The 25707-nt window shown below is 37.4% G+C and overlaps 2 protein-coding genes across 2 annotated transcripts in view; both read left to right on the top strand.

The window, feature by feature from the left end:
• The window catches only part of LOC142534972 (serine/threonine-protein kinase ATM-like), a 33919-nt gene that overhangs the window by 5984 nt on the left and 2228 nt on the right, over positions 1–25707 (top strand). Inside the window, exons 6-19 of the mRNA XM_075641625.1 lie at positions 11950–12025; positions 12851–12922; positions 13200–13402; positions 13490–13567; positions 13650–13837; positions 16178–16299; positions 16388–16457; positions 16583–16661; positions 16702–16731; positions 17174–17315; positions 17414–17554; positions 17701–17799; positions 17913–17959; positions 21070–21139. Coding sequence (XP_075497740.1) covers positions 16636–16661; positions 16702–16731; positions 17174–17315; positions 17414–17554; positions 17701–17799; positions 17913–17959; positions 21070–21109 — 525 coding nt within the window. The 5' untranslated portion in view covers positions 11950–12025; positions 12851–12922; positions 13200–13402; ... (3 more) ...; positions 16388–16457; positions 16583–16635 and the 3' untranslated portion in view covers positions 21110–21139. The remainder of the gene's footprint in view (positions 1–11949; positions 12026–12850; positions 12923–13199; positions 13403–13489; positions 13568–13649; positions 13838–16177; positions 16300–16387; positions 16458–16582; positions 16662–16701; positions 16732–17173; positions 17316–17413; positions 17555–17700; positions 17800–17912; positions 17960–21069; positions 21140–25707) is intronic.
• Positions 7850–11280, top strand: LOC142534974 (uncharacterized). The gene is made up of 2 exons (XM_075641626.1): positions 7850–10822; positions 10955–11280. Exons 1-2 carry the CDS (start codon positions 9105–9107, stop codon positions 11019–11021), a joined length of 1785 nt encoding a protein of 594 aa, XP_075497741.1. The 5' UTR covers positions 7850–9104; the 3' UTR covers positions 11022–11280.

The following is a 25707-nucleotide window of genomic DNA, read 5'->3' as shown; positions in this document are numbered from 1 at the left end:
TTTCCAATCCAAATTTGCTATCCTTGATCTTGATTTTTTCCCAACATTCTTCCTTGCGCTGTCTTCCAACTCTTTAAAAGATTCTTCTATTTCTCTCTAACCAGATACCCCAACAAAATGCCATGGATCACCAACCCTCCAAAAAATTCTTCCTCTTTTGCCGACCCATTGTCCAAGATCCGTAATAAACAAATCTCGTGCTGTTTTCGGTATGACCCAAACCAATCTCATTTCTTCCAAAGCCCTAGACCATAATTCATTAGCAAGCTTACATGAATGAGCATATGATCTTGTGTTCCAAATCATTCCGACACAACACGCACCAACTGGGAGAAAGAGCACAATTAGCCATCCTCTTTGCATCATCCTCGGATGTAGGTATTTTTCCAAGGATTGCCGTCCACGAGAATATTTGAAATCTTTGATGGAATAGGAGTTTTTTCCAAATGAATATGGTAAAATTTGAAATTTTGCACACAATTATTCGCGGAGAAGAATGAATGGAAAAAAGACTTGACTGTGAACTTCCCAGACGGATTCCCCTTCCCACACTCGAAAATCATCGACCCCTTCCACCAAACTAACCCTATCCAAAATGCCTAAAAACGAAGACAACTGAACGACCTCCTCCTCTCGGGGAGACCTACGGAAATGCAAATCCCAAGAATAATCATGTGACACAATATCGAATGCAACAAAATAAGATATAGGCAAATTACGAACCGAAGTAATACGAAATAAAGAAGGGAACAAATCCCAGAAAGCTAAATCCCCCCCACCAATGTCCTCCCAAAACCTGATTTTTGTACCCCCTCTAACCACTAATCTTAGTAGTCGGTGATATGTCGGATAAGATCTAGAGATGAACTTCCACGGACATATAAATGTCACATTCGTAGCCAACCCTGCATCCCAACCGTTTTCTTGTAACCCATATTTACTCTTTATTATTATTTTCCACAACGGCTCATTTCAACGTTAAGCCTCCACCACCATTTTCCCAAAAGCGCTTTGTTTCTCAAACAAATATTACCAATACCTAAGCCACACCTCTCTTCGGTCTACAAACTTGTTCCCACACAACCATATGACAATGTGATTCACCCTCATTTCCATCCCACAGAAAATCTCTCATTATCTTCTCCATCTTCCCCGCTACTCCTTTTGGTACCCTGAAAAGTGACAGAAAGTATATAGGCAAAGCATTCAATACCGCAGCAATCAATGTTACTCTTCCCCCTTTGGACAAAAAATGCCTTTTCCAAGTTGCCAATTTTCTAGTAATCCTGATCAGGATAGGTTCCCAAAAAGACACTTTTAGAGGACTTACCCCCTAAAGGAACTCCCAAGTATATAATTGGCCATTGATCCCTACGACAACCAATCCTCTGGGCCATCTACTCCTCTTCAACTTCATCTTGACATAACACAATAAAGCACTCTTATCCCAATTGATCCTTACTTCTGACATATCACAAAAAAAGTTCAAGATTTGCACCAAAAAGGTTAAGTGAACCTCCTTTTGAACGAAAACAGTGTGTCATCCGCAAACTGGATATGTGATACTTCCACCTTTTCTCGGCCCCCTTCAAATCCTTGGATTAAATTCTCCTCCTTTGCTTTATCAATCAAACTTCCCAAAACATCGACTACCATATTGAACAAAAATGGTGATAAAGGATCTCCCTGTCTAAGCCCTTTATTTGCTTTAAATTTCCCCCTCGGTCTCCCATTTATCATGATGGAAAACGAGACATTAGATACGCATCCTCTTATCCATCCTCTCCATCTCTCTCCGAATCCCTTTTTCCCTAACACAAAGTCCAAGAAATCCCATTCCACATTGTCATACGCTTTTTCAAAATCAATTTTCAATACCCAACCTTTTTTTTTTCTTCTTCCCTTCTTCCACCAACTCATTAGCAATCAAACAACAATCCAAAATTTGTTTCCCTTCAATAAATGCATTTTGAGATTCGGATAATGTATGTGACAAAACTTTTTTCATCCTTGTAGCCAACACTTTTGCAATTATCTTGTATAAGTTCGTTGTGAGGCTAATGGGTCTGAAATCTTTAACCTTTAATGAGTCATTTTTCTTTGGTATCAAGCATATATACGATTCATTAGTTATCCCGTTTATGATCCCTCCTTCGTAAAATTCCTCAAAAACCTTCATTAACTCCCCTTTGACTACAACCCAACAATCCTGATAAAGTGCCAAAGTATAACCGTCAGGCCCCGGTGCTTTGCATCTGTCACACTCAAAAACCGCCTTCTTAACCTCTTCTTCGAGAAATGGTTGTTCAAGCTCAGCCCTCATATCGTCATCGATAGGCCTCCATTCTACTCCTTCAATCCCAAATCTTCTTACCTCTCTCTTACTGTACAACTGTTGGAAGTAATCGACAATGGCTTTAATTATTTGACCTTCATCCTCTATAACCACTCCATCCTCCTTTTCCAATCTACTAATTATTCCTTTGCTTCTTCGGTGATTAAGTAAAGAATGGAAGAATTTGGTATTGTGATCTCCTTCTTTTAAACCATTCTATCTTTGCTTTTTGATATAACATTCTGTTTCGTCGACACACCAATTCTTCCAACTCCCATTTTATCAGTTTTTTTTCATTCACCCCTTCACCATTCTCCCTCCCCTCACTCTCCTTCTCATCCAATGTAATAATTCTGTTGTTCAATTCTGCTTCCCTCATCTCAGTCTTCCCAAACTCCTCGTCATTCCATAATTTGATCTCATCCTTAACAGACTTAAGTTTTCTCATGAATTTATATCCCTCCCAACCTTGAAGTTGTGGGCTATTCCACCATCTCGAAAATTTTCCTTAAAACCCTTATGTTTCAACCACATGTTCTCGAATCTGAATGGACTCGGCCCCCATTTGAGTTTTGTGTCTCCAAAACAATTGGAAAATGATCCGATGTTATTCGAGGCAAAACAGATTGCCTATGGTATGGAAATAACTCCATCCACCTTCCCAAAAACAAGAATCTATCTAGTCTGCTGCAAATTGGTATAGCCCTCAAATTTGACCATGTAAATTTCGCATTCAATAATGGGGGATCATACAATTCCAATTCCTGTACCAACATATCAAAACAATCCATACTTGTTGTCTGTGAATGACCGTTCATTTTCTCGGTCAAAGATCTCACAACATTAAATCCCCTCCCAAACACCACATATCCCCACACCCCCGCCAATTCATCCCAGAACTTATTTCTCAATCGTGCTTTGCATGGGCCATATACTGCAGTAAACCACCAGCTTTCTAGGTCTTTATCCTTTTCTATACAAACCGAAACCGTAAATTCCCCAATCATATTATCTGTGATGGATACCACTCTTGGATCCCACATCACCAAAATACCACATGATCTGCCGAGTGAAGGTAGATGAACCCATTCAACGAACCTTGATTTCCACACACTGGATATAAAACTTCTGCCAACAACTGCTTTTTTTGTTTCTTGTAGAAAAACTAAGTCAGGCTTCTCCTTGCTGTAACATATCTCGAATGAAACCCCTCCTCGTTGCCGAACCTCCCCCTCTTATATTCCAAGAGAGAATCTTCATCTAAACACCTTTCTCCCCTTGCACTTATTCCAACCATATTCAATCCAGCCCCCAGTTCCACCCTTTGTACTCCCATCATCTCCAAACATCCATTACCTCTGTCAAGTTCGGAAAATATCATCATTCCCCCACTGTTGTTATCACCCTTGTGGATTTTGATCTCCGACATACCCGACCTATCACTAACCATTTTATCTCCCTTAACCTCTAAATCCCTCCCCTCCCCCGAGATTTGTTTGAAGGAAAAAGACGAAGAAGAATGAAGTGAAGGATTGGAAAAATGATTATGAGAGTAAGTATTTTTGTTGTGTACCTTATCCGAGGTTGGTGCGAAGAAATCTCCTATGTCCTCCAATCCCAAGCTGGTGTGTGTCGTCGTGTCCGAATTTTCAGAAATATGGGTCTCGACGTCACTATAATCGCTTTCCTCTTCCGGCGCAAGACCTCGGTCCATTGTGAAATCCCTGTCCTCCCATGTACCATCCTGTCCCCTGTGCAATGATCCATTATCCATCCGCTGTGTATTTGTCTTTGTCACATCCTCATCCTGTATATTAAAACCACCATAATTTGTCCTTGATTTTCTTCTTGTATAAACTACTTCGAATTTCTGTTCTTGTTGCTTGTATCAGCTAAACTACCATATCGCTGTGAATTTTCACTGTCTACTTTGCTCATTGATTGAACCATTCCCTTGTCGAAATCATCCACTCCTTTCGGACTAACCCTTTTGAGAATCTTGATTTGTTTGCCTCCGCGCACTGGTTCTGACCCAATTGTTTTAGAACCCTTAATCCCTGTCCTTCTCTCTATGTAAACACCTTCCTGTTGATTTCCAACAAACACTTCCATCCCTTGAATGACTCGAGTATTGCTGTATTTCGTTCTTTGTATGTTGAAGGAAAATCTCCCCCCAATACCATATCTGTGCCATCTATTTTCTGTTGGGCAGCTTCTTCGTCACTTTTAATCTGTTGGTATTCTGTTGTGGCCATCGAATCCTTCGCTACACCATCTTTTTTAAGATGTCCAGTATCTTCATCAACTGGTCTTTTCACTCTACCCCAGCCAGCTATCACTCTTGCACCATCAACTACTACCTGTGCATAGGATCTTTTTTCGTAGATATCATATGCTGAAATGTTGATCGAATCAACATAAATGCGAACATTCAGAGGACCGCGTGGTGTCTGTATTACCAAAGAGCTATTAATGAATCCCCCTTCTAGTCCCACCACTTTGATTTTAGCAGCTGCCAAATCTTTGAGGAAAATAGTATCTTGACTAATATCCACCGATCCTCCACAACTGTCCCCTATATTTTTGAGCACATCTGTTGTCCACATATCCCATGGTAATCCAATAATCCTGATCCAACTGTTGCAACATTCAAAAACTTCCTCTTCCGTGTTGATGTCGCTCCTCCATCGTTCAAAACTCAAAGAAATCCTCTTCTCCAAAAAGCATCTATTAATTTTCAAGTAGAATTCATAATCCTCCCCGCTATTTGGCCACCACATTGCTTTATTTGCCTTGAAAGGGAAAACCTCAATCTTCTTCTTCACCGCTTTACCAAGGGCTTCTGTTACCATTTCCCAAGATATATTAACGCATTCTTTTGTAACAATCAGTGCTTTATTCCACTCTTTACTCGAGCACTGTCGAAATTCTGAATGGGCATCAATGTTCCCGGACCCTGTAAAGCTTGGATTGATCTTACCACGATACAAAGATTGCCGAATTTGCTGTTTACCCTTCGGTTGGTATGCTCCTTCCATTTTTCTGTTGCTCAGAATTTTTTCAACATAAAACACCATACATCTCCAACCCTCTTCATAACTTCCACTTGGAATTATAATTCGCTGCCTCTTGTTGGATCTCTCAAATTTTGACACTTCAATATAGCTTCCTCGATCATTGATAAATTTTTGCACAGATACAACTGCTTCCCCCAATCTCATTATGTTAAAAGTTTTATATGAGTTCATGCATAGCATATAATAAATGTAAAATTGTAGAGTGAGATTTTTTTGAAAATGCTCCCTCACTCTTTCACACCTCAAGATACCGGTCTCTTCTTCCGTGCATTCAACATCTCAATCCATAAATATTGTTGATCGTCCTTCCTACTGATAACGGCGCCGGCGGCTGCCCCCATTTAATTTTTTTACCTGCCTACCTGAAAATGCGTCGCCTTATGCTCGCTTTCTTTACTGGATACTTTGCCGCATATTACCCTCTCCGATTAACTTTCTCTCCGACCATAACCGACCGAACTTGTTCACGTTTTTTTCCCAGTACTCCGTCTAGCCTTTTTGCATCCCTGGTAAACTTTGTGTTTCTGGATCGGAGCTTCTCTATTTCGTCGCCATAGCCAGTGGAATAATGTCCCAGTCTGTTAAGCCAACGGTAAGAGAGGAAACGGTTAAGATTGAGTTTAAGACGTTTTCTTTAAAGCCGGTGAACGGAGGTTCGATGATTCGGTGGTGTGAAAGAACAAGGAACGCAAGCTATATTCTTGAACTCGACCGCGAGGAGTCTACATGGATCAGCCCTAAACTCAATAACTTCATTCTTAATCCACAATCATGTGTGGACTTCAATCGATTTAGGGGCAGAAGTGCAACAATCATCGCTTAGCGTTTTGTTAACAGAAGAGGCCTGTTTTTAGAGATATCAAGATTCAATTCAACGGGGAAGAGACAGAATATCATCGTACCAAGTGGTTTAAAGGCTCTAGGATGGATTAGGATATCTGATATCCTTATCAAACTACTGTCTGGGAAGTCACAGAGAATGGAACAAAAACCGATTGAGTATGGCAAAGCCAGTATCAGAGATAAAACTACTCAGAAGTTAGCTCAGAAGGTCGAACGGATTCACAATCAAGGAATGCAAAAGGTTAAGGAGGACAGTGACTGGAAATTTACAGAGAGAGATTGGCATGATGCCATTATCATCACTAAAGGTAGGGTCAACGTATCGTGGTCACAAGTTGAAATTATACTAGGGAAAGACGTCAAGAGGAGGATCGAAGTACATCCGTTTCAAGCTAACAAAGCGGTTTGGTGGCCAGAATGTACCAAGGAACTTTCGTTTTATCTCAATCTGAAAAGAGGATTTTTTCGAATTTGGAGTGGCTCTGGATTTCGAAGAATGGAGGCCAAACATCAATTCAGCAGATTCGGTAATCAAGTGCTGTAACAGTTGGATTAAGATAACGGGGTTACCATGGAACTTATGGACGCTGGATAATTTCAAAGTGATCGGGGCACACTGCGGGGGTTTAGTGGAGGTTAGCAACGATACAAGGAGACTCCGAGATCTAGGGGCAGCAAAGATCAAGGTCAAAGGAACAAAAGATGGGTTCATCAACAACAAAATTTTGATTCCATTTAACGGGGTCAATACGGAACTCAGAATTATCACCCTTTTGATAGTAAGGCTTACGAGACTTACGAAAAGCAGACATACGCCCAAGTAGTGGTTAATGGCAAGAGGACTATGGCAGGTTGGGGAAATTCAAATATATGCAGGACTTTGGAGAAAATCGAGACGCCACCGCACATCCACAAGGTATTGATTGAAGAGGGGCAGGGTCTTCAGTCTACGGCCAAAGAAGATGAAGAGCATTCAGTCAAATCATTAACTTCAGCTCAACCGACTGAAAGGAAGGTGGGAAAAATCTTACAAAGGATCTCACCCAAACAAATTGAGGATTTCAGAAGATCTCCTATCCATTCATTACCTAACAGAGAAGACAAAGATTCGGGCACACAAAATAGCGAAAATGGACCTACCTCGGTATTGCATACATACCGACAGATTTATTGCAAAAAGTCCAACACAGCTAACAGAGACGTTTCTGGATTAAATGAGGACGGTGGTCAAATCAAATCCGATGAGCGGAACAGGATGAATCAAGAAAGACAAGGGAGCTTCAACATGAAGATTTCGAAGATAATATCGACAACGACTCAGAAGACGACCTACTGGACGATGAGTTTGATTTTAGTGATACGGCCAGTCACGTTTCTTCTCAATCGGAGTCCTTGTGCAATAATGATGCAGACGCAATGGACATCACAGGGTTGTTCCTTCAAGAGGAAAAAATAGAGCACATCCCAGAGCCATCTATTCTCGATAATACCAATCCTTTAGTGGGAAAGGTATTTTCCTGCTTTCAATCATCGGGTTTAATCATTCTTTCAAACTCAATTCTTTTCTTCCTGCGTATTTTTGTGCCTTGGGATTGTCGACTGGGATATTGGGGGGGAGAGGGGGCCAAACAAGTTCACTGATCAAGAATGGTTCCGAGGGAAACACTTACATAGGTGATGAAGGGCTGGTGAAATTAAATGGAATGAGAAATCTTCGGGAAATGAGTACTATTTTAACAGATGAAATTGAAATGAGAGAGTCTACGGGAAAGTTGAGCAGAGAGCTTGTTAGGTTGAAATGTGGGATCAACTATAACAAAGGATCGTCTTAGAGGTGCTCCAAACGTTGTTTATGAAGATATGCTCTTGGAATATTAGGGGGGGAAGGTCGGCGAGAAGGCGGGAGTTAGTGCGCTTGGTTATTCGAAAGGAAAATCCGGACATTGTGGTGGTGTTAGAAACGAAGAAGATTGAAGTGGATCGTCGATTTGTCGCAAGTTTATGGAAATCCAGATTTGTGGATTGGGTTAGTTTACCAGCGGAAGGACGATCAGGAGGCATCCTAGTTATGTGGGATCCACGAGTGGTACAAGTGAGCGACAATCTCATTGGGAATATTTCAGTTTCAGTTCAAATAAAGTGGAAAGAGGGAACTAATTGGTGGTTCTCAGCCATTTACGGTCCATGCAACCCAAGAAACAGAGACTTATTTTGGGACGAAATTGCAGGGCTGCATTCCATTTGTTGGAATAATTGGTGTGTCGGCGGAGATTTCGTCGTTCGGAATTTGAGTGAAAAGATGAACAGCACCACTTATACAACCAGTATGCATTGCTTTGATGCATGGATCGAGGAATTGGGTTTGCACGATCCTTCGTTATTAAACGCGAGGTTCACTTGGACAACTTCAGGGATAATCTCATTTGTTGCAGACTAGATAGGTTCCTTATTTCTGGGGGGTGGAAGGACCTTTTCCCATATTATAGACTAACAGCGCTGCCGAGAATCACCTCTGATCATCACCCGATAATATTTGACACAACAAGGTTGAAATGGGGACCATCTCCTTTCAGATTCGAAAATGTCTGGTTGACGCACAACAATTTTAAAGAGTCTCTCGAAGATTGGTGGGGCAGTGGGAACACTCAAGGATGGGAAGGTTATAAGTTTATGATGAAACTCAAAGAAACAAAAAACAGGGTTCTACTTTGGAATAAAGAGGTTTTCGGAAATGTAGATTACAAAATTTCGGAATTAAGGAATAAGATTAGCCGGCTAGACGAGCGAGAGGCGGAAGGAATGTGGTCAGAGCAACTAAATGAGACGCGAAGAGAGGTGAGTTGGAGACAATGATCATTCGAAAATTACAGATGGAGAGTCAGAAGGCAAAAGTAAAATGGTTGAAAGATGGGGATCAAAACTCCAAATTCTTCCATTCTCTTTTGAAGAGTAGGAGCAACAAAGCGACGATAGACAAGATAGAGTTGGAGGATGGGTCACTGACTTCAGATGAATTAAAGATTGAGAATGAAATCATTGGGTACTATAATAAGTTATACAAAAAATCAGGAGGGGATGGATCGGGTTTAGACGGGGTGGAATGGAGGCCAGTTACTTTGATGAAGGCCGAGCAGTTGGAACGGCCTTTCTCGGAGGAGGAAATCAGAGGAGCGGTGCTTGAATGTGATGGTGCAAAAGCTCCGGGGCCGGATGGATTTACTTTAGCATTTTACCAAAAGAGTTGGGATACGATTAAAGATGATCTACTCAAAGTGTTTGGTGAATTCTACGACGACGGTATCGTCAATGGAAAAACAAACGAAACATACATTTGCTTGATCCCAAAGAAAAAAGATGCAACGAAGATTAAAGATTTCAGACCTATCAGTCTAATCACAAATTTGTACAAAATTTTGGCAAAGGTCTTGACTAATCGATTGAAGAAAGTTATGAGCAAAACAGTGGCTGAAAATCAGTGCGCATTCATTCGAGGGAGACAGATTACAGACTGTTGTCTCATAGCTAACGAAGTTGTGGAGGAGTACAGAAGGAAAAAGAAAAAAGGATGGATACTGAAAGTCGATTTGGAAAAGACATATGACAACGTGGACTGGCGATTTCTAGACTTTGTGCTTCTAAAGAAGGGCTTTGGGGTTAAGTGGAGGAAGTGGATCAGGGGTTGCGTTTCTAATGTCTCGTACTCAATTTTTATCAACCATAGACCAAGGGGGAAAGTTCAAGGGGGGAAGGGGTCTCAGACAAGGAGATCCATTATCCCCTTTTCTGTCTCAGACAAGGGGTCTCAGACAAGGAATTCGACTTTCAGAAGCCCTTGGAAGTTTATTTCTCGGTCCCATTCTTCTTGTCAACACTTGATTGGCACGGCGCTAAGGGGAGGGAATTTACTGCGGTTTTGGGAGGATTCGTGGGTGGGTGGGTTGTCTTTCAAAGATCGTTTTCCTCACCTTTTTTTACTCTCTTCATCTTCAAATAAACCAATTGATCAATTTTACTCTGTTTCAAATAGTCAAGGAATTACGTCCGTCCAGTGGGATGTGAGGTTCAGGAGAGGGTTGAATGACGTTGAGTTGGGTGAGTACACTTCCCTTCTAAGTATTTTAGAGTCAGCTTCTTTGAGTGTGGGTTCTGTCGATGTCAGGGTTTGGCTAGGGGAGCCATCGGGTGTTTTCTCTGTCAGTTCTCTTTTCTATTCTTTCTTCCCAAGTTTGGCTAATCTATCTTTCCCTTATTTCACAAACATCTGGAAAGTACCGATCCCACAAAAGGTAAAGGCTTTTTCTTGGATAGTGGCTTTGGGCAGATTGCAAACTTGTGACAGTTTACAGAAGAGACAGCCGAGTACCGTTCTACGCCCACAGTGGTGCAGCTTGTGCAAGCTAAGTGAGGAAAACCAAGACCACCTGCTGTTACATTGTTCTTTCACAAGACGAATTTGGATCAAGGTTATGCAACACCTGGGATTCGAGTGGATTTTTCCAGCAGCTTCAAGAGATATGTTTGTTGTGGAGAACGGATTTCTCAATCAAAGGGGAAGAAGAATTTTTTGGTACATCATTGTACATTGCACCTTTTGGTCGATATGGATAGAGCGCAATAACATAATTTTCAACGACAAAGAAGACTCGTCGGAGGAATTATGGGAGAAGATAAGATTCACAGTGGCAAAATGGACGACTAGTGTGCCAGTGTTTCAACATTTACTTCTCTCCGACCTAGTTAGGGATTGGTGTTTTATCTACTTATGAACTTGTTCTAGTTAGCTAATCAGTGGATGGACTGTGGATTGCTCATCCACTAGCTTTGTAATATCAATTATTATCACCTTAATAAATTATTAGTTTCTGATAAAAAAAAAAGTTTTATATGATTTAGGATTGATAATATAATCACACATTATTTTCCTCAGCCAGTAAGCACTCTCACGATCTAGTTCCAGCATGTAGCTCGCATTCCGAGTTTTTTCTGTCACAGATAGAATCACCCCCTTTTTCCCAATGAGATTAGAAATAATTTTTGCTCTATTCTAACCTCTTCTACTGCCTTAGCAGCCTGGTACTTACTACACTCCATCCTTAACATATCTGAGTATGGTAAAAAGATTCGGTTATCTGAATGAGTGGCTTTAATTAGAAAGGAACTCAGTGAAGGTCTTTAGACAAAAGAAATAGAAATGGGTATTATCTGGATGAAAAGATTTTAGTAAACCGCCGACAAGGACGGTCGGAGGTGGTCGGAAATGTTCGATGATGGGTGGCGAAGAACGGCTGAGTTCAGTAGATTACTTCGTAAGAGAATACATCCAGCTAAAGTGACAATCGGAAAGGGTAGGCATTTTTGAATTTTTCTCTCACACTCAAGAAAGGTGCAAAAAATGAGAATATGAATGTCGCCGACGGCCGTCGGCCGGCGCCAATGATTGAGGAAAAGTCGATCGACAAATCTCAGTAGATGAAGGTGATGATTGAGCAGTGGAAGAACCCCTAATGTTCGACGTCTGAAGGTGAGAGTGTGCATTTTCAAAAAATTCTCTCACTAGACTTTTTAACTTTTTTAACTTACTGCTTACTGTATGTTCTCTCAGAATATGAAAATTAATCTTTGATTCAGAGTTCAGAATGCAAGAGTATAATTTTCCTTTAGCTGTCGTAATTCTTTTCCGATGATTCTATCCAGTGTCCTGATGTTGGGAAATATACTTCAGGTCTGCTTTGTGCTTATCTCATGCTACTTCTCCAAGAGAACCTCTCTGGTAAGAACCCATTATACCTCTCATTTTTGTATTCCTTTAATAACTGCAAGAGTTCTTTTCAAACGTGTGTATTTGATATTTCTCTCTTAGTTTCTTCACTTATACCCAACCCTAAACATAACAACTCTGCTGTGTAGAAGCATATATGAGAGTCTTTTCTCATCAACTCAAAACAGAATAACTCAAGTGTGTTGAAACATGGCTATTAAAGTTCACGTTGTATTTTTCTTTTGATTTCTTTTGTTATTCAAAGCTGTTATGGTGGTTGGAAAATATCTAATGGTGCTCACTCTACTGTTGATATAGTCAAGAGTATGTTGACCATGAGAAGCATACAGGTAGGCATCTTGTTGCGGTTCCAAATTTGTAGTTTTGGAAGTTGGAATTTCTTACTCTTAATATTTATGGCCATGTTTATAGACTTGGTAATAATTGATTGGTGCTTTAATAATTTCACAAAGTATGTGGAAAGGAAAGGGTTGCCATCCCATTATCATAAACTGCGAATAAAATGGTGAATTTGATTTTTGCGTCATTCCCTGAGATGCAAAGCTTGTTATTTTGTGCTTGTTTCCCGTTGCTATATGTCATACTGGATGACTGTGTTAGTTATTCTTCCTCGTGTATCTAAGCCTGCAAATTTGTTAGTTTGAATGAAATTCTTGGGATCCAAAAAAGATTTTCCTTCATCTTAACAGCTTTTCTTTATTTTAGCTTTTGAATTCAATTTTAATGGATTACATTTTAAAAGGGTGTTTTCACGTGTTTTCAATTTATTGGAAGGATCCAGATTGTATCTTAAAAGCATTCGTTTTCTTGCTGCAGGGTGATCTGCAAGATTTTTTGTATCTTCGGCAGAATGTGTTACCAGCTGTTTTAGCTATACTTAACTTGAAGGTACATTCCAAACTAGGTACAGTGGCTTTGATATTTTGAAGTGATTTGATGAGATTGATCATAAATTTTAATAACCAAGGAATTTTTTTACAATCTTCAAATGATTCTCTGTGAAAATTCCAGTCTATCTGCAAAAGAAATGAATCGCATCAACGTATAGATTGAGAGACAATATATGTTGGACATATTCAATTTTGTCCATCAATTTTCTAAACCCTAGTACTACGTCCTTTTTTGTATCTCTTTACTTCTTTGCTTTTCTTTTATACATGTATAGGTGGTGCAGGATGTTGACATTATTTAGAATATTTTATTGACCTCCTAATTACATATGAATTCACAACACTGAATGAGCGGTTCGTTGTGCTGCTGCCGGCAGCTGCATATGCCCTTTCGACTGGTTCTACCCCTTTTCTGTATGACGCTTCAGGACTTCTGCCATTGCTCTATGCTACTGAGCCTGTGGAGGAATTGGCCAAGGTATTATTCTTGCAAATCCATCCTTATAAACCTTTTGATCTCACGTATAATGGCTTATCTTAAATAGTTGTATCCTATGTCTGGTAGATAGAGGAAAGTCCAAGTGATTTTTTGGAATGCTCCGTTGATGTTCTTGCGAAGATTGATATTGATTCTGGTCCAAAGGTGTCACATACTTCTATTTTTTGCTACTTTTGAAATTTTAATAACTGATGGATTTTCACTGTCAGTTATGATAAATTTGTAGGTGAATTTGTCCAATAACTGCCAAAATGTACGATTGCCACTGAATCTAAGAGATCAGCTGCTTCATGAAATAGAAAATCACGTTCTTGAATGCACAAAGGAAGCAGAAATTGACAAAATGCTGCTCTCAGAAGTTATCTACACATGCGCTCTCTTAGCTAATTTCATGTTCTGCTCATATACAACAAGGTCAATCTTCACTTTCATTGATCCTTCCCATTCTCCGTTGCGGCAGTAGTCCTTTTATATGTCCCATGACTTAGCGTAAAAGCTTTTGAACTGTGTTGTATGCTCCTCTATAAACTTTTAATAAGCTCCAAGTAATTGGGGCTTGAGACAAACCTGCACATGACGGTGTGACATTGTTCATTGCCTACATGGTTACCCATCACACTCTTGTTATGGTTTGATTAGAAGGTCCATATTTTCTCAATCACTTGATTGGGGATGCCAATTTTATTCATTCCATTATTTTTTTTGCTTTCGCTAACAATTTATAGGCTTTTTGTTTCAATCTGATCTTAGTCATTTGTTTAGTCAAATATAATGTTTTTGTGATAAATTTATTGACACGTTGATTCTCTTTAGCACTAGTTTGCATATTTTATTATTTCCTTCATTTTTCTCAAACGACTATAATTTTTTATATATATGTTTTCAATATTCTGTTGTATTCTCACAGTGTTTCACATTTTTTCTTTCACTCTCAGGATCAAAGAAATTCCTCGTTTCTTTTCTAAACTGGGTGAATCGTTGTTAGGATATCTAAATCATGCCATTTCAATTGTGGAGAAATATTACAATGATGGTTTGTCTGGATGTTTGGAGTGGAACTCCATAATTATTAACATTGACTCGACTGCGACTTCTTTTAAAAGTTTCACTAGCTCGCCTTTTCTTAGCAATTGCCAAGAGAAAAATATTGCAAGTTCTGGATTTTATTTTGAAATTGTTCAATCTTCTGAGAGGCTTCTGAAAGCCCTTGCAAAACTGTATGAAAGATGTTCAGAGTGCAGAAGGAATTCTCAAGCAAAGCCAGACTTCCTCGACTTATCAGACACCCACTCCATTGTTAGTATCAATCTCAATCTTTGTAGGATTGTCTTCAAGCAGAGTGAGTGGAAATGCATCTGGACATAGGAGCCGAGCCCTATGAAGAGTTGGGAACAATAAAGTGTTAAGTATGGTGGGTCTGCTAGCTATAAGATTAGTCTCCCTGAATAAAACCGGGAGACCGAAATTACCTTCTTGAGGAGATAACAAGAAACCTGAGACATAAATCATTAAGAGAAATATGAGTTTATTTCTTGTTTCCTTTTCAGCTCGTTTCGGTTTGTATTGATATGGATAGCCATCTTTCTCCCAGAAAATATCGATTGAGTATTTAGGGCTATTGTAGTTGGTGCAATGACGAGTGTTGGCCCTGTATTATTTTTATTGATAGCCATTGCAGAGGATTTAGAATGATCATTTAATCTAATATTAACACCTTTGTGCTTCTCGATTGGGCTGCGAATAAGCTTCCTCTAGATTTGGCAAGGAGAGGAAGCCAAAGCCCTGATCACTAAATCGATGTAGATTGTGATCAAGACAAAAAAAAATATATTGATCCGATACTTAGCGATACATTTCCTTAGTTTCTCAATATCCTATGGACATTTCATATCATTTAGCCTACAGTAATCAAGTTGCAAGAATTTTGAGTCCAACTCACTACATTACACCACAAGAGGGCGATCTCTTTGCTGTGGTTGGAATGTTTGCTTCATTGGCTTTTAGGCTCGAGAAGAATTTGACACATCCAGATAGTTCTTGATTCTATTCAAAACTTCTTTAGCCGCCACACAACGCAAATAGGCCATCAGCCTTCTATCATGGAATTGATGAGCAAAGACTTGACCTTAGCATCTTTAGCCTCCCATTCCTCATAGCTTGGGCCGTTCTATGCGATGCAACCTTCGTCATTGTGATGCATCCCAATTTCTTCTGCCTGCAATATGCATCTCTATAAGTTGAGACCAAATAGGATAATTAGCATTATCCAACTCGATCAAATTTGTTGGAAACAAAATTTCATGAACAGTTGCTATGAATTGCTTTTTGCCATCAAGAGTGTCCACATTTGCTTTTCCAGACATGATGTAAGAACTAGATGAAAGATTAAGAAAGACATGGCTCTAATTCAGCCGAAAAGAAAGAACAATTGCGGTTTCTACTCTCTATACCAATACAAATTGATAAATGGTTGAATGATCTCCATATATACTAGGGAAACCTATACACAATATACATAACCTATTCTTTAATAGTAAACTATACAATCAATAGGAATCACTCATGCAATTAATATTTTGATTGTCAGACATCAAAGCCTATCTAAAAAGAAAATTTATCGATACAAAATATTGGACGGCTAATTTTCTGACTCTAATACATCAAATTCTATTTAAAATGAAAATATGATAATGCAAAACATTGTGCGAGCTATTTACGCTTACTGATTTGTTATGTTCTTCACTTTGTATGCAGGTTTCTATTGTGAACCATACATTATCTCTAGCTTCCAGCTCCTCTGACTGTCCACTTCCGTTCTTTTCTAAAGATACAATTGCATGTACAATTCAAACTATTGTGGATGGCTTCTTGGATAGGTTCAACCTTCTGTTAGTTGTCTATATTTTTTTCCATGTTTCTTCTAAAAGTTTGAGTGTTCTATTATTGATTGCTTTATTCTTGCAGTGAGGAGCACTCTAAAAGTTTCGAACTTGTTGACAAGATTAACATCTTCAGACTGGACAAAGTATTTATGGTGATTCTTCAAAACTTATATTTCAAGCTGTTTTTTCGTTATTATATTATCCTTTCCAGTAATTTTGTCTTGTGTATTTATTGTTGAGTGCATATTTTTAAAATAAATGACACCTTATTTTGTAGTTTATAGTTGATCTACATTACAAGATCGCTGCTGCGGCTCATCATTGGCATAAATGCAACCATTTGGCTTGGCACTGAGGTGCTCGTCAATTTGCTGCAACCATTTGGCCGGCACTGAGGTGCTCGTCAATTTGCTTGGGCATAGAGCTGTAATTCCTAGTACTTTTAAGTGAGTATTGCTGTGATATAAATATTAGGAATTACTCTACTCCATTATTTTGCTGTTTGGGAGGCATATAAATATGTTGCATTTTTATCGAAATTTTTTGTTAATGTTGAGTCGTATTATACCATGATATGTTTGTCGATACAAAGAACATTTTATCATATTTTTCTGAATACAATTTTAAGATTAATGGAGTCTTAATGGTCGTTTATAACTTAGCTCTGTTGATTGCAATTTTCAGTGTGTTATGTGGTCTTAAGTATGATATTCTTCACTTGTAAAAGAGTTTTTTAAAATACTTGGAGGAGTTTCTTTAGAATAGAGTCAGAGGGTACAATTGACTTTAATTTGGATACTAGTTGAACTCTCATGGGGCTTCTTATATCATGTGATCTTGCAATGGTTGGTGTTAATTTTCTGAACAGTTACCTTCTCAATTTGATTGGTCAATTCATTGGTTGCGACTGTTTACTTGATCAATGTTGTTGTATAATTTCTACGCTGCTCAATATATCAAGAGATTACCCATCAGGGGAGACTATCAGAGTGCTTGGTGAACAACTTCAGGCAACAACATATTTTAATCTCTTTTGTTCATTTAATGTTTTATATTTATGCTGATAATGTTTTATGATTTATGGTGACTTAGTTGTTTCACTTTATAGTTTTTAGTGTCAGAGTCGGTCGCATGTTACATCCCTTGTGGATCTAATAAGAAGCTATCCGTAACTACATCATCCCGAGCTGTATTACTTCTCCAACAACTTACCATTGGTGCTGATTCATCTATGGTTGAATACATAAAAGTATGATCCATGTATCCTTGATTGCAATGATAGATTTCAGAATATACACGCAAAATTTTAATGGTGTAAACTATTTCTTTACCACAATCACTTTCACAGCTTTTAATTGCAATTGCTCATTATTGTTGGTCAATATCTTCAATCAGGAACTAGTGGCATTCCCTGAATTCAATATATTTTATGAAATACGAGACTTCCACCAGAAAATACGTCAAACCTACTCACCGAGGGTTCACTTACTGAATGTAAGCAAGTGCTCCCTGCCTCATGTTTATTGCCACTGGACCATAATGTTCAAGCCGTTTGTGTTCTTCATTCATATCTTACTTTGTTATAAGAGTGTTTTTAATCTTTACAGTTTGTAAAGAGACCTCACTATGTCCCTCCAAGATTACTTCTTTGCAGGTATGTCCTTTACTCTCCCAGTTCACATATTTTTGTTTCATAATATTTCTACTTGTGAAACAATATGGTGAAATATGGTATAAACACAACATCTTATTTCTCTTTTTATTTTGTTCTGTAAATGTAATATTTCTTTGGCTTAAACAATTTAGTGAAGAGTATAACTGACACAACTTCTTAGTCACAGTGAGTGTTTTTGGTTTTTTTCCTTCATTACATGAATGACAACATATAGTTCCAACTTCATTTTTCTCCTTTATAAAGTGACCATCTTTGTGCTTTGTCTTATCATGTTGAATTGGTTTTTGGACAATACTTATTGCTGCTTTGTTGGCATAGTATAATCTCAAATGCTTTCTATTATTCTTTGGAACTTTTCGAGGACTCTCTTTAACCAAAGAACTTCAAAGACTCTTTGGACCATAACATTGAATTCAGCCTTTGCACTACATCTAATGACATCACTCTCCTAATTCCACCATGTCATTGACTTACCCAAACAAAGGTGTTATATCCCGAGGTAGATCTTCTGTCAGTGATAGATCTAGTCCAATTTGCTAGCAAAACTGGGTAAGGACACTCGCCAATGTCCTCAAAAGCTTCGCTCCGTGACCACCATCCCAGAACTCTTCAATAGATCTAATATGTATTTACACTGAGAAACAACAATTTCTTGTTTTGCAATTTTCATTCCCATAAAGTCTCAATGCCCCCAATTCCTTAATTTTAAATACATTTGCGTAGTTCTCTTTAGTTTTACATCTACATCTCATGTAAAAATAATGTCATCGACTTATATAATTAACATTTGAATTTTGCCATTATGTACAATAAGTCTGTCCTTGCTGATATCCGTGCTACTCTACAGACCGAGTCAATTTTTCAGACGAAGCTCTCGGATACTATATAAGCCTATATAGAGTTTTTTCTAGTTTGAACGCTTTAGTTTACTTTTTCTTCTTGATCGCCATTAAGAGATACATTCTTTACATGAAGTTGTTGAAGAGGCCATTCAAGTTAGCTGCCATTAGCAAAAGGACCAACACCGTGGTAAGTTTTACAATTGGTGCAAAGGTTTCAAAGTGATCTACACCATGAGTTTGTGTGAAACCTTTGACTACAAGTCACTCCTGATATCTCTCCAATGAACGGCCATAGTCGTGTGTTATCGTGAAAATCCATTTACAATTAAAGGTTGTTTTCACTTGGTAGTGTCACTGCAATCCAAGTGTTGTCTCCTCAAGCAATGCATCTTTCAACTTTGGAATTTTAAGAGCTTCACATACGTTTTTTAGATTTTCTGCATTGGACACTTTTGAAGTGAAAACAATAAAAAAAGAAATCTTTTCATAAGAAACAAATTTGAATAAAGGATGTTTTGTACATGATTTGGTAGCTTGTCGATGAATCATTAGGCTCGGTCTGAATAATTGAAGGAGATGAGGGATCACTTGACAGGTTCTAACAGTTGATTTGATTTGGGTTCAGAGTAATGACTGGTGTGACAGAGGAGAGTCCTTGGGTTCTTTGAAGATGATAAGTCGTACTTTTGGAGAAAGAAGAAAAAGCCTTGGGGGCACATAGCAGTTCATAAGCATTTTTTACAGCACTTAGACAAGGAATCTGTAAATTAATTTGGCTGGAGATATTAATGAATAGTCTACAGATTCTCTCCTGAGAATTGATCGAGGTCATAATGTGTTTTTTAATAATGTTTATCGAAACTGATCAAGGTCCTAACATGATCGAAGCATACGAGAATTGATCGATCCACAATCGGATGAATACAATTAAACAAGAGTTATTCTCTAGAATGTATCAAGAGTTTATCCTCCAGAACTTATCTTTCTTCATAAACTCCTCATCAAGTGGTTAGTGGGCTAGAGCTTTGGAAGAATTGAGATTGGTTTGGGTGGTGCCGAGATCAACACAAGATTTATTTACTACGGATCTTGGACATCTTCTTGGCAAGAGGGCAAAATTATTTGGAGAGTGGTGTGGTACATGACATATGTTGGTCTGTGTGCTTTGAGGGGAATATAAGACTTTTTGACAACATTGAAGAGACCAGTTAAGAGATTTATTGAGAGATTGGACTTTTGTGTATTGTTTAGATGATCAGAGTCTTGTTAGTTTTTTGTCGTGAGTGGATCACTAGTTAGCTTATTTTAATTAAAAGCCTCTGTATTTAATAAAATATCGTGTCTTATTAAAAAAATAAATCTTTTTTCATGAACTCAATATGATTGTGTTCATTGAGGCTTTGTGTTTGTTTGATTTCTAGTTGTTAAAGGACTTGTCCAGAACTTGAATTTTAGTGTTATTTGCTCAGGGTTTCTTTCAACTGAAAATGGTCAACGGGCTTTGATGCAACTGGATTCCTATGAGAGGTCTCTTATTGTGGTTAGAATGTATTTCAGATTTTCCATTATATTTTATGCTTTATATTTATGATTTATGTGCTCTTTTTCCTATGACTTTGTCTTTTGCTGATCGATTAGGAATAATGTCTCATTGTCTTGGAAAGGTCGATTTATTTATACTACAAAAAAGTTTGGCATCATTCTGGTGGTCACGACTAAATGATTGCATTATGTCTTTTGAGCAAATGAAGTTTTTTGTATATTTTGTCGGTATTATTAAATGAAAGAATTTCTTTCATATAATATATTGTTTTTATTAATTATATCAATCACAAACTTATGAAGTGCAAAAGCAATTGTCATTGGGTTTGGCTTTGAGATATTTCATCTTGTTGCTTTAAATATGTACCATTATGTCATGCTTGAATAACATCCATTAAAATAAGTTAAAAAAATTGTTTTGTACATATACATTGTGCATCCCGAGGAGATGGCAAATATTGAACCAATAGAACCAACGATACAATCACCAACTACATGGGGCATACCTACAAGGATCTTGATTTTCCTAATGATATCCTTGGGACACGGCATTTCTTCTTAAAAAATAGCTCGATTGCGTGCATTCCAAATGTTGTAGACACGTGCTGCCACCGCAATACGTCTAAACTTAACAATTTCGCTGTTTTTGCATTTTTTGTGATAAATAGATTTAATTATGTTTTCCAATTTATATAATCATTCTAGGTCCACTCAAAAGGTGTTAATTTGGAGCTTGTGCGGATAGTTATTTCTAATCTACAAAGAAAGTTGACAGGTAAGTTGTTACCGAGAAAGATCGTTAGCTCATATTTCGTCTGTGAGATTTCGGTTGGGAATAAATCTAGCAAGCGGACTAGGTCAAGTTATAGTAAATGGATGATGAGTCCAAGTATCGATCCCACAGAGACTAATATTTAATTACTAGAATATTTATCACTTAATTTAAGCTAGACAAAATAAATAAAAAGATGATATGTGGATTATTAATCCAAAATATTAAATAAAATTATATCAATTAAAACGACGGATTCAGATATCAAAGGAGGGATTCAAATTCAAATAAATAACTAAGACACACAACGGTACCAAATTCTACTATGTTGACATGTGTTTAAATTCAATTAATTATTTAATTCTTGACAATCGCGGTGAAATCTCCAAATTTATTTATTAAACGATTCCTTGAGTTAATAAACCTATTTAAGTCTAACAGTCTAATTATTTCTAATTGAATTTAATTAGATTTAAATGCATTAAATCTTCGTGGAATTTCAGTTTTCACCTAAAACCGCACACTGAAACCGAATACTATTTCTAGTCAGTTTAACCATGTGTTGATGACGTCTTTGTTGCTATATTTAATCAATCATCTTCCGATTCGTGATTAATCAACATACATGTAAATAGTTGATCAGGCTATTAACAAGAAATATTAAACTAACATCAATCAATAATTAAAATCAAGAAAAATAATATAATGAAAATAAAACAAATATCAAATAAAATATTGTTTGGTCCTATTGTGGCCTTAGCCTAAAGAAAATTATTCCATGAATTCAAAATAGAAGTGAAAAGTCATATTTAAAGTTCATAGAAGAAAACAAAAGAAAGAAATAAATAAGAGGAATTCTCTGTGATTTAGGCGTGTGTGAGGAATTCCTCCAGCTTTTGTCACAGTAGCTTCTGTTCCTTTCTTCCGCGGTCTTCTGCGCTTCTTTCTTCCTGTACGTTTTGTTCTTTTCCTTCCCTCTCCTTCTGCGATGCCTTCTTCCGTCTCTTCCCTCTATACGCTTCTCTCTTCTCTCCCTTCCGCGCTGGTTTTTTTTCTTTTGTTTTGCGCCTCCTCTCTTCTGCTCACGTACTCTGCTTTTTATAATTCTTCATGGGCCTAATCCTCCAATTTCTTTTTAAGCCCATCTCAAACTTAACCCTTGTAAATAAGATTGTAGATTTTATTTTCAAATATGAGACTCAATCTTTATCAAAACTTCAATAATATCAAGATAATAAAATATAAGAATATTTTATTTCTTTTCCTTTGGTATTTTCTTTCTTTGAAGTCTTGTAGATTTATTTTATTTCCAAATTTAATCATTTTTCCTCTTTCATTTAAATCTACAATTATTAATTCAATTAAGCATATGATTAGGGATAAAAAGTCTAGATAAGGACAAATATTATCAAATCAAATCCCTAAAATCTTTGTAAGATTTGGCCTTATCAATCCCCCCACACTTAAGCCTTTGTTCGTCCTCGAACAAATCAGAGAATAAAAATATAATCGAGGAATATTCAATGATTCACCACAAAATTGACACAATCAACACTTTTCAACCTACTAAATTCCGTCATACTCAATCAAAAGATCACACGTCAAAAATCATAAAATTCACTTTCATTGCAACTTTAAAACTCAAGCATTCACTAGAAAAGATCAAGATAATGAGACGTGTGTAGTGTGGAAGTCAAAACTCATATTACTCAAAGGTGTTTTAGTTCAAGGAATGCTCATATTTTTTGATATTTTTTTAAGAAACTCTCCATAAGCTTATCTTTCATACCTTTTTCCACTAAATGTTGGAGGAATATGACCCGGTCAATAGGTCTTTTTAAGCTTATAACGTTAGGCCACGGCTCACGGCTACAATAAAGGTAGGGATATTCAAAATGAGAGAAAATAAACAATTATTCCTTCAGCGCATTCCTTCATCTCTTATCTTCCTCCTTATTGAGTTTCATCATCCTCCATCAATTTTTTTTCCATCTTCCTTCAACTTTCATTCATCTTTCCCCACTATTTTTCTCTTTTCTTTCGGTCTTTTTTTTTTTTCAATCCTTAACAACATTCTCTTTTAGGTTTTTCAATCACCACATCAATATTCCTCCTTCCTCTCTTTTTTATTATGTACATATATTTTTTCATCAATCCCCTTCTCATTCTTCATGATTTTTTTTTAAACTCCTCCAATTTTTATTATCAACACATGGGAGTTATTGAAAATTTAAAGCGCTAAAGGAGTTTATTTCTCTCAAAATTAGGTAGAAGAATAGTGTATGAGCTAAAATTGGGTAGTTGATGTGGGATTTCGAAGGAATACGAATGGGGGCTAATTGTCTGTCTTTGACACACTCCATTCGATTTATTAGACTCAAAAGAGAATACTAGGGATATAAATGATGCATTGGGTAGGCTCGAAAGGCTCAAACGGTCCAAAGATCGCCTAAATCATCCCTAAGTCATTATCCTCCGTATTTTCGCCTCGAATGATAATCAGACAAGTTCTAGATTGTTTCTTTCTTTTCTTTCTTTTTTTTTTTTGATTTTTTTATGAGCACACCTTTTGCCAATTCACAATTAATTCATATAAGTATGACCTAAAGTGCATAGATTATGTCTCAAAATATGATACAAAACCAGTTTGTGCTCAAATCCTTCGGCTACAACTACAGCTCATCTCAATCAATTCTAGGTATGATTCAATCTCTCGAGTGATCAAAAATCTAGGAAGTCAATTAGTATGTCATGTAATCACAAGTGCAGTTTCTCAAAGAATAATCAGAAAAAAAATTTCATGCTCGAGGATTAAACAATAAAGCACATGCTAAGTGTTGTGACGTTAAACCAAACACAAATTCCTCCCCACACTTTATATTTGCACTGTCCTCAGTGTCATGCCATTCAAAAGGAATACAAAAGTTAGATGCAGAATAGTAAGAGAACACTTCCCTGGCAGTGTTGCTTTAAATTCCATGGAGTGCTACATGGGGATGGTAGAATTCCTCAGTGCTGGAAATCTTTTATTTCAACAGTTTAGCTTTTCCAGAGTCTAAGTCATCTTACTTCATTCCAATATTCCCTACACACACCAAAATCACAGAGGATTAAACTAACAAAATGAAAAAAAAAATAAAAATAAAAATGAAACGACATGAAATAAAATAAATCACTGGGTTGCCTCCCAGCAAGCGCTAAATTCATTGTATATAGCTTGACTACGGAGAAGCATCCATCAAATAGCGGCTTCCGCCCATAGTAAATATCATACAATATTACATATGGGTCTTGATTATATGTGCCCTCAAGCTTGGCATGATATTGACATTGTAAGCTCGTCGCTCCAACAACACTCGACAAAGACTGATTATCAGGGGAAGAACAATCTAATCCATGATAAAGCTCGTAGAGGATGTAATATTCTTGAGTTTGCGTTGATGGAAATAAAGAATCTGCTGGTGGAATATATGTTAAGACCATATATGAGTTCAAATCCTTCGACTTGTGTTCTTCTACATCCTCCAACTTCACTTCTGTCTCATCTTCGCATAGGAATTCCTCCAACTTCACTTCTGCCTCATCTTTGCGTATGGATTCCTCGAAGAATTCTTCTTCCTTCAGCTCAAATACTTGTGGAAGATCAGATTCAGATGAAATTTCTACATGATTTGAATCACTCTCCAAACCTTTATTGTTTGAGTTGTCATCATTCACCCATACCTGATTGGTCATTAATTGATCGACAAAAATCGCTTCGTCCTCTTGGTTGATTTCGGACACTGGTTTCATTAGAAGCTCAATCTGTTCATCGATGAAACACAAAGAGTTGACCATCTTCTTCCACTGGGCTATGATTTCATCTAAATGTGCACTACGCTCTTCTTGTTGCTCAAATGGTTGGTTTACAAAATCGGGGCAAAATTGTGGAGGATATTGGTGACTCCAACCCTGCAGTGAAGGATCACAATGCCAGTGGTAGTCGAAATCTGCCATATCATTTAACAAGTGCATCGCACTGTTGTATTCTCTATTAAATAAGTGACTACCAGTTGCCAAAGCCCCATAATTTACCCAACTTCTTGTTGCCTCATCCAAACCAAAATAGAAAAATTGAATAAGAGTGTAGTTTGACAAATCATGAAACCGAAAGTTGTTTGCTAGATCATTGAATCTCCCCCAAGCAGCATAGAATGGTTCCGAGTATTGTTGGGCAAAATTCGTGAACACTCCCCGATGATCCATCTTGAAGTACCTCGCAATAAAATAAAAATAAATCAAATAAAATAGAAAAAAATTCGAAAAAATGTCTAGTCTCAAATAAGTAATTTATTCTAATATTAAATAAATTAATCCCCGGCAACGGCGCCAAAAACTTGACCGACGATTTCTGTTGGGAATAAATCTAGCAAGCGGACTAGGTCAAGTTATAGTAAATGGATGATGAATCCAAGTATCGATCCCACAGAGACTAATATTTAATTACTAGAATATTTATCACTTAACTTAAGCTAGATAAAATAAATAAAAAGATGATATGTGGATTATTAATCCAAAATATTAAATAAAAT

This window comes from Primulina tabacum, unplaced genomic scaffold (genome assembly GCF_025594145.1).
Source record: "Primulina tabacum isolate GXHZ01 unplaced genomic scaffold, ASM2559414v2 Contig767, whole genome shotgun sequence".
In the NCBI taxonomy this organism is placed as follows: Eukaryota; Viridiplantae; Streptophyta; class Magnoliopsida; order Lamiales; family Gesneriaceae; genus Primulina; species Primulina tabacum.
This window is presented reverse-complemented; position numbering and strand designations above follow the sequence as displayed.